The sequence below is a fragment of the Apostichopus japonicus genome, chromosome 7, assembly GCF_037975245.1.
Source record: "Apostichopus japonicus isolate 1M-3 chromosome 7, ASM3797524v1, whole genome shotgun sequence".
Lineage (NCBI taxonomy): Eukaryota > Metazoa > Echinodermata > Holothuroidea > Aspidochirotida > Stichopodidae > Apostichopus > Apostichopus japonicus.
In genome coordinates this window covers 16,053,759-16,070,306 of record NC_092567.1, presented here as the reverse complement: position 1 = coordinate 16,070,306, position 16,548 = coordinate 16,053,759, and the positions used below count along the sequence as shown (strand labels likewise).

The 16,548-nt window shown below is 35.6% G+C and overlaps 1 protein-coding gene across 1 annotated transcript in view; it reads left to right on the top strand.

The window, feature by feature from the left end:
- LOC139969478 (serine/threonine-protein kinase BRSK2-like) overlaps positions 1–16,548 on the top strand; it is a 63,461-nt gene that overhangs the window by 25,832 nt on the left and 21,081 nt on the right. Inside the window, exons 6-12 of the mRNA XM_071974501.1 lie at positions 1,884–1,952; positions 5,919–6,065; positions 7,254–7,288; positions 8,305–8,362; positions 8,763–8,875; positions 10,837–10,937; positions 15,817–15,943. Of these exons, the coding sequence (XP_071830602.1) occupies positions 1,884–1,952; positions 5,919–6,065; positions 7,254–7,288; positions 8,305–8,362; positions 8,763–8,875; positions 10,837–10,937; positions 15,817–15,943 (650 nt within the window). The remainder of the gene's footprint in view (positions 1–1,883; positions 1,953–5,918; positions 6,066–7,253; positions 7,289–8,304; positions 8,363–8,762; positions 8,876–10,836; positions 10,938–15,816; positions 15,944–16,548) is intronic.

The window sequence follows — 16,548 nt, the reverse complement described above, 5'->3', positions numbered from 1 at the left end:
GGATTATGGTGTACCATGGCAATAAAGAGAAACTGTGGTTCCATCACAACACATGAAAGAAACCAAAGGGTAAGGTGTAGTGAACTGGGCCCCTCCAGAGAAGACGCTGTGGCACCCTTTACCATTTTACAACCACAGGGTAGGGTTATGTAGGGTTTATGGTGTACCATGGCAATAAAGAGAAACTGTGGTACCATCACAACACATGAAAGAAACCAATGGGTAAGGTGTAGGGAACTAGGCCCCTCCAGAGAAGACGATGTGGTACCATTTACGATTGTACAACCACAGGGTAGGGTTATGTAGGGATTATGGTGTACCATGGCAATAAAGAGAAAGTGTGGTACCATCACAACACATGAAAGAAACCAATGGGTAAGGTGTAGGGAACTAGGCCCCCCCAGAGAAGACGATGTGGTACCTTTACGATTGTACAACCACAGGGTAGGGTTATGTAGGGATTATGGTGTACCAAAGCAATAAAGAGAAACTGTGGTTCCATCACAACACATGAAAGAAACCAAAGGGTAAGGTGTAGTGCACTGGGCCCCTCCAAAGAAGACGCTGTGGCACCCTTTACGATTGTACAACCACAGGGTAGGGTTATGTAGGGTTTATGGTGTACCATGGCAATAAAGAGAAACTGTGGTACCATCACAACACATGAAAGAAACCAATGGGTAAGGTGTAGGGAACTAGGCCCCTCCAGAGAAGAGGATGTGGTACCATTTACGATTGTACAACCACAGGGTAGGGTTATGTAGGGATTATGGTGTACCATGGCAATAAAGAGAAAGTGTGGTACCATCACAACACATGAAAGAAACCAATGGGTAAGGTGTAGGGAACTAGGCCCCCCCAGAGAAGACGATGTGGTACCTTTACGATTGTACAACCACAGGGTAGGGTTATGTAGGGATTATGGTGTACCAAAGCAATAAAGAGAAACTGTGGTACCATCACAACACATGAAAGAAACCAATGGGTAAGGTGTAGTGAAACTGGGCCCCTCCAGAGAAGACGCTGTGGTACCCTTTACGATTGTACAACCACAGGGTAGGGTTATGTAGGGATTATGGTGTACCAAAGCAATAAAGAGAAACTGTGGTTCCATCACAACACATGAAAGAAACCAAAGGGTAAGGTGTAGTGAACTGGGCACCTCCAGAGAAGACGCTGTGGCACCCTTTACGATTGTACAACCACAGGGTAGGGTTATGTAGGGTTTATGGTGTACAATGGCCATAAAGAGAAAACTGTGGTACCATCACAACACATGAAAGAAACCAAAGGGTTAGGTGTAGTGAACTGGGCCCCTCCAGAGAAGACGCTGTGGTACCCTTTACGATTGTGTCCCGGTCACACACATCTGAGCTAGCTCAGGTTCTTGTGAAGTTGGGTGTGGTGGACTTAAAAAAGACAAATGTTGTTAGTACCCTTGCAATTGTCCACAGGGTATAGAGTGTGTAGTTGTAGTATGTTGAAAGATGTAACCTAGCATTTGGGGTGGGCCAGTTCCAAGTTAAGGTGTGTGACTTTAAAATGTTATGTATATGGTAATATATCTACCTACTGTAGGACCTAGCACTTAATAAATAGCTGTTCAGAGAATCAGCAAAATATAAATAATGAATTTTAAGTAAGTCTGTGTAGTGAAGGACTCCCTGGTTCTCTCAATTAGGCTCAAATTACCTCAGAAACAAAGAAGTTTAGTTTAACACTTATATTTCGAGCCTTTGGTAGTTCACTTTCTTGTTTTTGTTGCTAGAAGCTGTTTTGACATTGGATTTCTCAGAAAATGACAGTTTTGTAAAGTTTTAATTTGATGTTATGTTTTAGAGTTATTACGACCGCTTAAGTTCCATATTTTCGATCTTCATCAGGGGGAGAAGTACGATGGAAGAAAAGCAGATGTTTGGAGCGCTGGAGTCATCCTTTACGCATTACTTGTGGTGAGTGGCTGTTTAACTAAATATGAGAGGGCCAGGGTGAGATCTGTATGCATATCTGTAAGTTGACATTCACTAATTTAAAGTTTGTTTCAAGAGTGAGGGTCGGGCAACGAGTAGTGAACGAAACAGGCCTTGTAACTTGAGTAACATCGGAGCTGCGTACGTTCAAGAGAGACACACCATCTGCGCTCGCAATAATCTCTCTGTGTCATCACCGACAGCAAGTCATTCCATTATACCTGGGGTGGGCAACTTTTTTGAATGAATGGGCCAGATATAAGGAATGAACAATTGACTGGGCCGCACCTAACCAAGGACCTGCAGTTGATTTTAAACCTTTGATTCCGAGGACTTTCAAGAAATAGGTGCGTGTACTTAATTTGTAATTCACAAAAACATAATGTCAATACAGTACAATTGATAATTAATGGGGATAATAGGCCTACCTGACAGCCTCATTAGTGCCAATAAATTCTAAGCAGCTAGCTTGTTTTTGTGATGATGTAAAATAGATTGATTTTTCTCATTTTCTTGAGACATCTCACAGGCGCCAAAAATTCACTGGCGGGCCGCATGTGGCCCGCGGGATGTAGGTTGCCCACCCCAGCATTATACACTAGGTGTGGCGGGTGAACATCAGCAAATATGTTCGCAAACTGAAAATGAGGGTCATTTACTATATGGGCCATGAATCCAGTTTCATGCTTTCTTTAACTAATCAGTCTATTAAAGTTTTGTGAGAACTTTCATAAAATGTGGATATCAGTAGGTAGTGTGGATTTAATCATTAAATTTAATCATTCATTACTGTAATTTGATTTGGCACATGCCTATAAAATGACAATTCTCAATGACGATGGTTACGTCAATGAGTAACAGTTTTTAGGAGGGCTGCTGTGCAATTTAATGTTATCCAATTCAACCGCAGACTTGACTTGTACTCATTTATGGTATGCTGGGAGAAAACTGCATCTCTGTTACAGAGAAACAGTAACATATTATTTTCCAACCAAATAGGGAAGCCTGTGTGTTGTTATTTGCATTGACAACACTAAGAGAGCCTCTGTGACGTTGTATCATATCATATCAAGGTCTTTATCAATGGACAGCAATTTGACACTTACTGCACTTTACCAATTTATTCTTCCCAACCGTGAAAATATTACCATTTGATTATAACCTTCTCATTCTCTAATTAAAGCAGTTCATTTTTAACTCTGAAGAATGCTGTCATTTTTTGCATAGAAAAATACCTCACGATAGTAGAACCGAACAAAAATAGCAATTTGTATATTAAAGTCGTCAGTAAGACCTTGGCTTTAACAACTCTGTCAGTGAAGAGGTTCTGCATTGAAGTAAATTACTTCCATCAAAAGGATTTGGTTATCCATTTATGAGATAAGTGAAGGCCGAAACTCCAAAAATAAATTTTAAAAGAGGATGTGATATGTTGATTTCCCACATTCATTGTTCCCGGGCCCCCCTTACGTGCTTTAAAGTTGATAAAGGTCAACACTTGATTGCCTTATTTGTTATTACCATGCATTCTAAGTCAGGAGTTAATATTTGTGTATATATACTGTATACACAGGGCATTTTGTCTATTGTATAGCTGCTGTTAGACAGTTAAATTCGTGGTTTTGGAACAGTATTTAACTGTTCCAAAACCACGATTGAAGAACTATGGTTACAGAAGCTTCCAATACTCTGGGTCTTATCTCTGGAACAAGTTACCAGATCACATTCGAACTTGCTATAAACTTTCTACTTTCAAAAGTCTACTTAAGACCCATTTTTTCACTTGTTCTTTTGTAAATTAATCTACTTTCTTTGTAAAGCGCTTTGAGCAGTAACTTTTGTTTACTGATTGGCGCTATATAAGTCTCATTTATTATTATTATTATAAATACCAACTTGCATCTCTGTTACATCTCTGTTAAATTAATGAACGACAAGCTTACCTGTCTCCTCACAACCTTAGCACTTTAGCTCTACCGTGCCTAGAGTGAAATGATAGCCTTTTTAGCACTGTATGCCCTCTACAACCGGTTACTTCTGGTCAAAACCTCTCCTTCTCATGAAACCATACCCCCCAAGTTCCCACCTTCCCAGTTATTCCCCCACCTGGTAGATTTTGAAATGTTTCATTGTTCATGAAATAAACTAGATTCCAATCCCAAATTTTCATGGTTTACTGTAAGCTACTATCATATTTATTCCAATTCTTGTGGGATAAATAAAAAATTACAGAAGGTAGTTTTTGGGGAATGTTTAGTTTGATAGTAAGTTAAAGATATCACCATTTTATCATTGTAGTCATACAGTAAACAGTCCGTATACGTGCTGTGAGTCATGCAAAGATGCAAGTTTGAAAATTAAAACGTTTCCTGAAACCAGATAGTTAAAGGCATTGAAGACTCGCCCCAAACCGCGTGCAGCCATCTGAAAAAGTTAACTTTCCGTTGCTTGCAAGTGACGTTTTGTCTGGTTGCTACAAAGTGCAGACAGTAATGAAATGCGATACCTTGTTATCTTTAGCTGGACCTGAGATGTTCCTCGCTGTATTGGTTGTATACTGTGCTGTGGGTATTGACCGCAGCTGTATGTACTGACCATACACTAGTGTCTAATTACCGACGGTTGCAAGCTGTGTGTGTTTTTATGGGATCGATGGTGGTGTCTAACACTTCTGTTACACCTCCTTCAAAACTAGGTCAGATTACCGGCATTAAATGTTTCTTTTTGCGCAAGTCTTCACACTCTTTGCATTGACTGTATGTAGTACAGAGCTACATATTGTAGCTGTCAGTAATTTTCACACAAGTGCCAGCTACTGTAGTTCACATCAAATGTCTCTCCTTAATGGTGTTTGTATTGGAGGTCCGATCACTGCAAATTATTGCAGCAGTCACAGCAGTTTACCAAAGAATTGCACAGTGTTTCATATTAATATCACCATGAAAACCAAATACAGTCACTCTCAAACACTTTTCTGAAACTAAAAATTTATGCTGTAGGCAATTGGGTGAAACACAATAAAACTCTCACCTGAATGAAAAATGCTTTAGTTGTACACCCTGTGGATATAGTCTTGAATATCAGAGGTCAAAGGGTGGTTAATGAAAGGACTTGCAATGCAAGCAAAGTGTTCTCTTTTATCAAAGCATACATGTTGCATATAATTTAAGTAACAGTCTGGAGTTAATTTTTAGCCACTGTTAATAGCCAACATCTTGTTCTTTGTGGATGAACTTAAGTTAATTATTTATGAGATCAATGCAGAACTGAGGCATGAAAACACAAATTAAGTCACTTATTACTGAGAATATTTTAATGTAGTGTAATTTTATGATTTTTTTTTATCTTATTTCAGTTACACTATTTTTTTTTTTTTTTGTCATCAGGGCATATATTTAGTGTTCAAAGTAAAATCCATGTTTACGACAAAAGATTATATTAGAGAAAACCAGAGAAATAAGATATGATCCATAATTGTCAAATAAGGAGTAATGTTTTAGAAAATATATTGGAATTTTCGCTCCCCCTGGGACCTTCTAGCGTCATACTTTCTTTGTGTTACATTTTGTACTTTTCATTCCACTGCAAGGTATTGCTGATGAAGGTCCCAGGGGGACCGAAAATTCAAATATATTTTCTCAAACATTACTCCTTATTTGTCAATTATGAGTCATATGTTATTTCTCTGGTTTACTCTAATATTCTGCGATTGTACCAGATATGGTGTTATCTGGCCATGAACCTAGCTTGGGAAGGTTACTGATCAAATTAATTATTGAAGTGAACCATTTTGGACTATTTTGATGGGAACCGTATTCTTCAATTATTTCACTATAAATGACAATTATTGTCAAATTATTTGATTGTTAATCTTGCAATCCTCTCTTGAGAGCTAGGCAGTCAGAAATGAAATAATTTGATGTTCCTCTTTTGTCCCTCTCGCGACAGGGTGCACTCCCCTTCGATGACGACAACCTCAGGAATCTACTAGAGAAAGTCAAGAAGGGAGTATTTCACATTCCTCACTTTGTGCCCCCAGACTGTCAGAATCTGCTGAGAGGAATGGTGGAGGTCAATACAGAAAAAAGACTTGCAGTAAGTTTAATCCCAGACGGCCGGGAGGGGAGGGGGGAGGGTCTCTTTATACTGTCGGCTGGTTGTAAAACTAATAGACAGTGTGAATGGCATGGAGTCTGATGTTTATATATCCTTGGTCAGGGATGTGCTCAGGAAAATTTGAGTGCCGGGCAGATTGTGCGTTAGTGTGATCCACACCCTGGGAGAGGGATCTCATGGGTGGGGTACCCCCTCCCCACTGGACAAATTTGCACATGAAGTATCCTTAGGTGGTGCTATTTTGGCTATTCTGTGCCATGTACTCTCCCAGATTTTGGCTATGGTAAAATTTGTTAAATTATCATCAAAAAAGTGTCGGGCGGAAATGTTTAAAATACTGTTTGTGCATTCAGAACTGCTGGGCCCAGCCACCCGGTGCCGCCCAGTGTGAGCACATCCCTGCTTGGTGTTAATGTCAGATTTAGTGTTATGCAGCCACAGTGGTAGCATTAGATTATGACCTTTGATGATTGATGACAACATAATGTAGGTCAAACTTATTCATTGGTTGATGGTAGCAGATGACATCCAGTTTGAAACATCCTTCCTTCCCTTACAATAACAGTCGCATTGTTAAAATGACGATGCTATTAATTAACGTTTGTTCAATTAAAAAAAAATGATACCTGTGAGGAATAAATGATTCCATTGAATTCTGAAACAATTTTCCAATTTTTTTTTTATATATTTTTTTTTAAGGGTAGTCTTTAATTATATTGCTTTGCAAGTGCATGAAAGCCTGGAGAAAAAGCGACTGAAAATACAAATAACTTTGAATCCTGGAAAATTTGAAATGGAGTTTAGATATGTAATTCACAAGTTTAGTTGAATTATTTCACAAATCCACAGATTCTACAACAAAAGGAACAAGATAAAGAGAAAATGACATTTTACAGTGATGGGCATGTCGCCATAAAGATCACTTTTTGTAGAAGAAAAAAAATGAAGAGAAAAAGTCACAAAATATGTTAAGCAAACTGCGTATCAACCCTAGGGATTTTTGTTTCATATATGCATGTTTTGGTTATTTATATCATAAATTTCACAGTTCTATTTGTTATTGTTTAGCTATTTCTATATTTTTGGGGTTTATGTTGAGATATTAACACATTATTATGATCTTTCTTTCATCGCATCAATTTTCTTCTTTTTATCTTTCTATGACAGATATCACAAATAAAAAGGCACCCATGGTATCTTGTGTAAGTAAAAATATTTTCCTCCATCAGCTAACAAGGTTAAAAATGTTTCTCATTTTGTGTAATAACTGTAACAACATTTACAGCCTTGGACAGGACTTTTTGCAAGATAAATACACTTTCTCATATTTTGAATGACTGCTATGTTTAGTATAAAGCTAAGTAACCAATTTGCACTTTGCATGTGTAGAAAACTAGAATAATTGCTGGCAACCTACACTTCACATCAGGTGGCAATCCAACTAACAGTGGTAGCTCATTTTAGAGTTTGCTTTATTGATCTGGAATTTTCTTTCAAGATTTGAAGGACTGTCGGATTCTCACTGATCATTCAAACCTTTGTTCTATTAATTTAGCTGACCATACATCTTGATAATCTCCAATTAAAAAAAGATAATAATAATTTTGATAGATTTTATTGCTTTCCAATCACCGTCATCTTTCACCTCTACACTGTAACACTCCTGTGATATTACCTGTGTTTAGCCTTACAAATGTGCTGGCCTGCTCCCTAAAATTGAAAGTATTAATTGAAAGTATTAAATTAAGTTTTAAATTAAGTTAAGTATTAAATTAAATTAAATTAATTAAAGTATTATTAAAAAAACAATAAGTTAAAGTATTATTAAAAAAAGTATAAATTAATTAAAAGTATTATTTTAAATTAAATTAAGTATTAATTGAAAGTATTAAATTGAAAGTATTAAAAGTATTAAACTTGGTGGCAATTGCAGGGTAACCTCTCCGACATATGAACTACAAGAGTACAAAATATACGGTTAGCTAATTGCTGCTTTTTGATGATCACAGCAGATCTAAGTTTGACATCGAGAAAATGAAATATATTTCATAGAATTTAAGAAGTATCCAATGCAGGTTTAGCAAACTATGTCTACAAAGTGAACTTCTACCATGTAGCTAAATTGTACCAGTCTCATTGGTACTATAGCAGGTTATCCAGTCACTGTTAGTAGACAACTTATAATTTATGAAAATGTTTTTTTACCTTTACTTTACAGAGGCTCAAGAAATGAAAATCAGGAGGAACTAATATCTCGAAATATTCAGCCATTAAAGGTAAGTTAAACTTTGAGTGAGGGGGGGGGGTTGGGGGAGGCGGTAGGAGGATAATTAAGGGAGAGACTGGTGTATTTATGGGCTATGTACTTCTATGTAATTCTTCTCTTAGCTGTGAAGATACAAAAGATTGCCAAAAATGCTGAATTCTGTTCTGAACAATTTGTCAACATCAGAAATAAAAATGTTAAGGGTGAGTAAATGCATACATACCAGACCTGTCAATTCCTGCCATCATGTTTGGAAAAAAAATTTGGAGTAACCTTTAAAATAAGTTTCCAATTATGGCATCAATAATAGAATCCATCTACATATGCTGACTATGGTTTTTTCCTTCTTTTCTAGCTTACTTAGACCTATTAATTTCTCCATCTTAGATCATTTCTCCTTCTTTGGCCAGGTTCCAGTTTTATTAGGTGAAGAGGATATCGATCCGGACGTTCTAGCCAGTATGGGATCGTTAGGCTGCTTTAAGGACAAGGATAGACTATTAGCCAATCTTCTCAGTCCCCAGTAAGTCAACTCTATAGTTCCTTACATTAATTTCTTTTCATCGCTCTTCGGTGGCGGAGCTAGGGGTATTGGTCAGGGGGGGGGGCGATATTGGTCTGTAGGGGCGCTTTCCACACTATCTAAGCGAAGTGCCACCACAGGTTGGCATGGAGCATACAGAAAAATTTTTGAATAAAGATACTCCTTAGATCGCAGGAGATGACCCTTTCCGCGCCTTGCTAATTTGCAGATAAATGAAGAATAAATTGGTGTCATCGCCATTTTGTCAGAAAATTACACTAACAAAATGTGACAAATGTCAATAGGTATTTGAAAGCGCAATAAAAAAGTAATAATCGCGAATAAGTAAAAAGTGGTAAAAAGCTGAAAAGGGCGCCAGCAGTCCATTTGAGTCTGTTAGGGGGGGGGGCATCCGCCCCCTCTGACTGTATGGATGCTCCGCCTCTGTCGCTCTTGTCATTTCTTTTGTCTCTGTCTGTCTGTCTATCTGTATGTCTGCCCTTTTCTCTCTTGTTTAATTTGTTGCTTGTTAATTCTCCTTTATTGGGGAGGGGGGGGGGGCATATTAAGTCTTTTAATTTATTCTTATTATTCTTAATCTGTTTCTTTTCTTTATTCATTTGTTGTTGTTTTTTTCTGTCTGTTTGTCTGCCTTTGTCTCTCTTGTTTAATTTGCTGCTCTTTAATTCTCCATTTTTGGGGGGATATTAATTGTTTTAATTTATTCTTTGAATTCTTAATCTGTTTCTTGCTTATTCATTTGTTGTTGTTTTTTTCTGTCTGTATGTCTGCCTTTGTCTCTCTTGTTTAATACGTTGCTATTTAATTCTCCCTTTTTTTGGAGGGGGGACTAGTGATATCAATTCTTTTAATTTATTCTTATTATTCTTAATCTGTTTCTTTCTTTATTCATTTGTTGTTGTTTTTTCTGTCGGTATGTCTGCCTTTGTCTCTCTTGTTTAATTCGTTGCTATTTAATTCTCCCTTTTTTTGGAGGGGGGACTAGTGATATCAATTCTTTTAATTTATTCTTATTATTCTTAATCTGTTTCTTTCTTTATTCATTTGTTGTTGTTTTTTCTGTCGGTATGTCTGCCTTTGTTTTTTCTCTTGTTTAATTTGTTGCTCTTTAATTCTCCCTTTTTTGGTGGATATTAATTCTTTTAATTTCATTTTTTTTAAAGTACTTGATTCCAAATGTAATGACAAACAACAATTCACCTAATTAGTTGCAAAGAAGACCTGTAAGTGGTTATTGAAAATGTAGAAGAAAAAGTGTAAATAACTACTATGTAAATGGCTGCTATGTTCACATCTTTGACATAAAGTTGAGCATTATTTTGTCTTTTGGGGTATTTTCAGGGTATAGAATATAGTTTTACAATTAACAAGTAAGGATGCTTATAAAAATGGTATTAATTATGTTAAGGCACCTTTAACAGCTTTAGTTTCTTGTCAAAGAAGTCAAGACGAAACTGTTTTTTTAAACACACTTTTAGGATTGTTACAATTGATCAGATTTCTTCCAGTCTATTTCACCAAGTAACATTACAATTGTACGAGATTGAATGAAATTCTATGGCAATCTAGTAGGAAATAGGATATTGAAGAAGAAAGTTACAGAGCCATATTAACAAGAACTGTTGCTTTGATATTTAAAATTGTCTGAGTGCCGTTGTCATCGTCTTAATTTAAACATACATGTGCATTGTATGACTCGTGAAGATATACTGTGTGTCAGACATTATAGCAGGCATGAGTTTCCGCGAATTCGCGGAATATCCTTGATTTCTTTTCTACCTCGAGGACAAAAACTATTATCCTAACACATGTAGCATATGCAAACTGGAGCCTATACCGCAATTTTTGCAAAGTTCAGTGATTTTTTTTTTACCCTAGGCTCATCCCTGTTATAGTTCAAGTCTAAACCTTATTCAATGTCTCTTCTGATTTTACTACAGCCACAATACAGAAAAGGTCATATATGCACTTCTGTTGGATAGGAAACATAGAAGACCAAGTACTGAGGATGACTTGGACCTTAGGGCAAGGTCAGATTCAGGTAAATAAAGACCTGTAGTAAAATTAGTGATGCAATTACTAGCTATATAAATATAAAGCCTTAGTTAACTTGACATCCTAGCTATGATAGATCTCTGTAAGGCTATCAATGTAGCTACATGAAAGACAGAGACCTGCATGAGGAATTGTTGGAGCTCAGGACCAAGTCAAATTCAGGCAAATCTTTCAGAAATTAGGTAGATCATTCTAGCCTACTTAACATAAGTGCTATGACAGATCCAGGGATATATACTATTACATTGAAGCACGGAAGACTCACAGTGAATTAAAGAATAATAGTTACATAGGTCTAGCCTATAAAACATAAATGCTTACACAGATCCATGGAATATATACTATTAGATTGACAGCACAGAAGACTCACAGTGAATTACAGATAAATAGTTACATAGGTCTAGTCTATTTAACATAAAGGCTATGACAGATCCAGGGAATATATGCTATTAGATTGAAAGCGGAGAAGACCCACAGTGAATTACAGATAAATAGTTACATAGGTCTAGCCTATTTAACATAAATGCTTAGACAGAGCCAGGGAATATATACTATTAGATTGAAATCACAGAAGCCTCACAGTGAATTACAGATAAATAGTTACATAGGTCTAGTCTATTTAACATAAATGCTTAGACAGATCCAGGGATTATATATTATTAGATTGAAAGCACAGAAGACCCACAGGGAATTACAGATAAATAGTTACATAGGTCTAGCCTATTTAACATAAATGCTATGACAGATCCAGGGAATATATACTATTAGATTGAAATCACAGAAGCCTCACAGTGAATTACAGATAAATAGTTACATAGGTCTAGTCTATTTAACATAAATGCTTAGACAGATCCAGGGATTATATATTGTTAGATTGAAAGCACAGAAGACCCACAGGGAATTACAGATAAATAGTTACATAGGTCTAGCCTATTTAACATAAATGCTTAGACAGAGCCAGGGAATATATACTATTAGATTGAAATCACAGAAGCCTCACAGTGAATTACAGATAAATAGTTACATAGGTCTAGTCTATTTAACATAAATGCTTAGACAGATCCAGGGATTATATACTATTAGACTGAAAGCACAGAAGACCCACAGTGAATTACAGATAAATAGTTACATAGGTCTAGCCTATTAAACATTAATGCTTAGACAGATCCAGGGAATATATACCATTAGATTGAAAGCACAGAAGACCCACAGTGAATAACAGATAAATAGTTACATAGGTCTAGCCTATTTAACATAATGCTATGACAGATCCAGGGAATATATTAGATTGAAAGTTTAGAAGACTCACAGTGAATTACAGATAAATAGTTACATAGGTCTAGCCAATTTAACATAAATGCTAGGACAGATCCAGAGAATATATACTATTAGATTGAAAGCGCAGAAGACCCACAGGGAATTACAGATAAATAGTTTCATAGGTCTAGCCTAATTGTTTATATTATTATTTTACTTTTAGATTGAAAGCGCAGAAGACCCACAGTGCATTACAGATAAAAAGTTACATAGGTCTAGCCTAGTTAACTATTATTTATGTTATTATTTTACTTTTAGATTGCATGCGCAGAAGACCCACAGTGCATTTACAGATAAATAGTTACATAGGTCTAGCCTAGTTAACTATTATTTATATTATTATTTTACTATTTGATTAAAAGCGCAGAAGACCCACAGTGCATTACAGATACATGATTACACAGGCCTAGTCTGGGTAACATAAATGCTATGACAGCACATGCTTGCATGTCACATCGCAAATACTCAATACGTAATCTGTGTGCCTGATCCGATACTGTTGTATTATATTAAATATGACCATTTTCTTTATATTATCAAGTGATGGACATCAGATGGGCCACCACTGTCTTTGTTTATGATTGTTTTGTTTTTGTTTCTTGTTTTTGTTAAAATTTTCCAAAAAGGAATTTCATGCCAAAATAATTTCAGCATAGTTTTCAAAGATCACCCTCATTTCCTATTCATCCAAGCATGAGAACATCTTCCAGATTTTTCATAATTTTACAACTCACTACAGTATTGCTTCAGGATAGATCTCATGTAACTTTATTTCAACTAGCTTTGACCAATCTATTGTGACCAATGTTACACATTGCATATTCAGATGATGCTGAATATGCATGATCATGTAAAAATTCCCAGTGTGAAAGGTATGGAATTAAAATACTAGTAACAAGACGATTTTAAATACCTTGAATCGTCCGTTCATCTGACTGATAGAATACAGGAGAAATACAGAGGGCGTGAGTGCAATTATTTCCTGTTCGTTTTCGAGCAAATGACCTTGTTAATTAAAGCAACTTCATGACAAGAATTAGTCCATTAACCACAGGTTGCATTTTTCAGCTCTCTTGACCTCAACTTACTGAAACTTTTATCTCTTCTGCGAACAGATTGGTTAGTTAGGAAGAGTTGATTTGTTCACACCTTGCCATGTCTGCCTTGATCTGATAGTGATTTGGCTACTAGCTGTGTGATGAGTTGCATAATAGACAAATAGGCAGCTCAACTAAGGTGCGAAAAGATGGGACTGATAACTCAGCTAACCAACTGGAATAAACCTGCCGTTCAGTACAAACGACAGGTTTTTGGATGCAACATATAGCTAATGGACACTTTCGCGGCATGATATGACATTTGACGGACAATACATGAAAGCTTGAAAGTAACCAGAATGATCTACCATATTCTTACGTCACATTAAATTTGTGCAACCACACTTTGGGTAATAAAATTTCCCCAAAATAATTATTCCTTTAAAAATTTGGCTCCACTAAAACCAAGGAGTGAAAAACTCCACAGAGCGGCATCGGACAGCAAAATGTTGACCTCTTTCATCAGTTCTTAGTAGTAGGGTATTTAAATTCCTAATGTCGACCTCTTTTATCAGTTCTTAGTAGTAAGGTATTTAAATTCCTAATGTCCACCTCTTTTATCAGTTCTTAGTAGTAAGGTATTTAAATTCCTAATGTCGACCTCTTTTATCAGTTCTTAGTAGTAAGATATTTAAATTCCTAATGTCGACCTCTTTTATCAGTTCTTAGTAGTAAGGTATTTAAATTCCTAATGTCGACCTCTTTCATCAGTTCTTAGTAGTAAGGTATTTAAATTCCTAATGTCGACCTCTTTTATCAGTTCTTAGTAGTAAGATATTTAAATTCCTAATGTCGACCTCTTTTATCAGTTCTTAGTAGTAAGGTATTTAAATTCCTAATGTCGACCTCTTTCATCAGTTCTTAGTAGTAAGGTATTTAAATTCCTAATGTCCACCTCTTTTATCAGTTCTTAGTAGTAAGGTATTTAAATTCCTAATGTCCACCTCTTTTATCAGTTCTTAGTAGTAAGGTATTTAAATTCCTAATGTCCACCTCTTTTATCAGTTCTTAGTAGTAAGGTATTTAAATTCCTAATGTCCACCTCTTTTATCAGTTCTTAGTAGTAAGGTATTTAAATTCCTAATGTCCACCTCTTTTATCAGTTCTTAGTAGTAAGGTATTTAAATTCCTAATGTCCACCTCTTTTATCAGTTCTTAGTAGTAAGGTATTTAAATTCCTAATGTCCACCTCTTTTATCAGTTCTTAGTAGTAAGGTATTTAAATTCCTAATGTCCACCTCTTTTATCAGTTCTTAGTAGTAAGGTATTTAAATTCCTAATGTCCACCTCTTTTATCAGTTCTTAGTAGTAAGGTATTTAAATTCCTAATGTCCACCTCTTTTATCAGTTCTTAGTAGTAAGGTATTTAAATTCCTAATGTCGACCTCTTTTATCAGTTCTTAGTAGTAAGGTATTTAAATTCCTAATGTCCACCTCTTTTATCAGTTCTTAGTAGTAAGGTATTTAAATTCCTAATGTCCACCTCTTTTATCAGTTCTTAGTAGTAAGGTATTTAAATTCCTAATGTCCACCTCTTTTATCAGTTCTTAGTAGTAAGGTATTTAAATTCCTAATGTCGACCTCTTTTATCAGTTCTTAGTAGTAAGGTATTTAAATTCCTAATGTCCACCTCTTTTATCAGTTCTTAGTAGTAAGGTATTTAAATTCCTAATGTCCACCTCTTTTATCAGTTCTTAGTAGTAAGGTATTTAAATTCCTAATGTCGACCTCTTTTATCAGTTCTTAGTAGTAAGGTATTTAAATTCCTAATGTCCACCTCTTTTATCAGTTCTTAGTAGTAAGGTATTTAAATTCCTAATGTCCACCTCTTTTATCAGTTCTTAGTAGTAAGGTATTTAAATTCCTAATGTCCACCTCTTTTATCAGTTCTTAGTAGTAAGGTATTTAAATTCCTAATGTCCACCTCTTTTATCAGTTCTTAGTAGTAAGGTATTTAAATTCCTAATGTCCACCTCTTTTATCAGTTCTTAGTAGTAAGGTATTTAAATTCCTAATGTCCACCTCTTTTATCAGTTCTTAGTAGTAAGGTATTTAAATTCCTAATGTCCACCTCTTTTATCAGTTCTTAGTAGTAAGGTATTTAAATTCCTAATGTCGACCTCTTTTATCAGTTCTTAGTAGTAAGGTATTTAAATTCCTAATGTCCACCTCTTTTATCAGTTCTTAGTAGTAAGGTATTTAAATTCCTAATGTCCACCTCTTTTATCAGTTCTTAGTAGTAAGGTATTTAAATTCCTAATGTCCACCTCTTTTATCAGTTCTTAGTAGTAAGGTATTTAAATTCCTAATGTCCACCTCTTTTATCAGTTCTTAGTAGTAAGGTATTTAAATTCCTAATGTCGACCTCTTTTATCAGTTCTTAGTAGTAAGGTATTTAAATTCCGTTTGCATCCATCTCATCTGTTTCATTTCATCTCCTCTGTTCTGTAGTGGACCCACCTCGTAAGAGAGTGGACTCATTCCATCGGAGGCGGTCCGAGCGCAAGTCCCTGGACCTTCATCGCGAGAGCTCTCTGTCTCCTGCCAGGAGAGCTATCCCTATTTATTCAAACTCAGGGTACTTTTTCATTAATTTTTTATACAATAAAAAATATAAATTTTTTATATATAATTTTTTGTATATAAATTTTTTTTATGTATAAAAAATGTTTATATATGAATTTTTTTTTATATATAAATTTTTTTATATATAATTTTTTATACAACAGTCTCGTTGAGAGAAAGAGTCTTTTTGTGTCTCTCTGTGGAATAATGCATAATTATTCAAATTTATTCAGATTCATATCTACTGTAAGGTTGAATGCCAGTTCAGTGAGAGTGACTACTACGCCGGTGGTCTATTTAGTCTAGATGTCCTGCATTTATTAGTGATATTTTTAAGCGGGTCGTATAGATTTACTTATTTAACGTTTGCATCTGCGTTTCACCTCACGCTGTGTCACAATGTAAGAGAAAGGGGATAGATTAAAGTGCCAGTAAATATTTCTGCTATTTATTTTCCGTTTTTTTCAATATATTCACCTTTAAAATGTGCTAAAATCTTTTCAATGTTACCAAAATAGAAGCCGAATTTTGATCATCATGTGTCGGCTCCTCGGTGCAGGCCGGAATGCTAAATCTTAATCAGTTGTTTTAAAAATTCTTAAAACTCGACCATTTAAT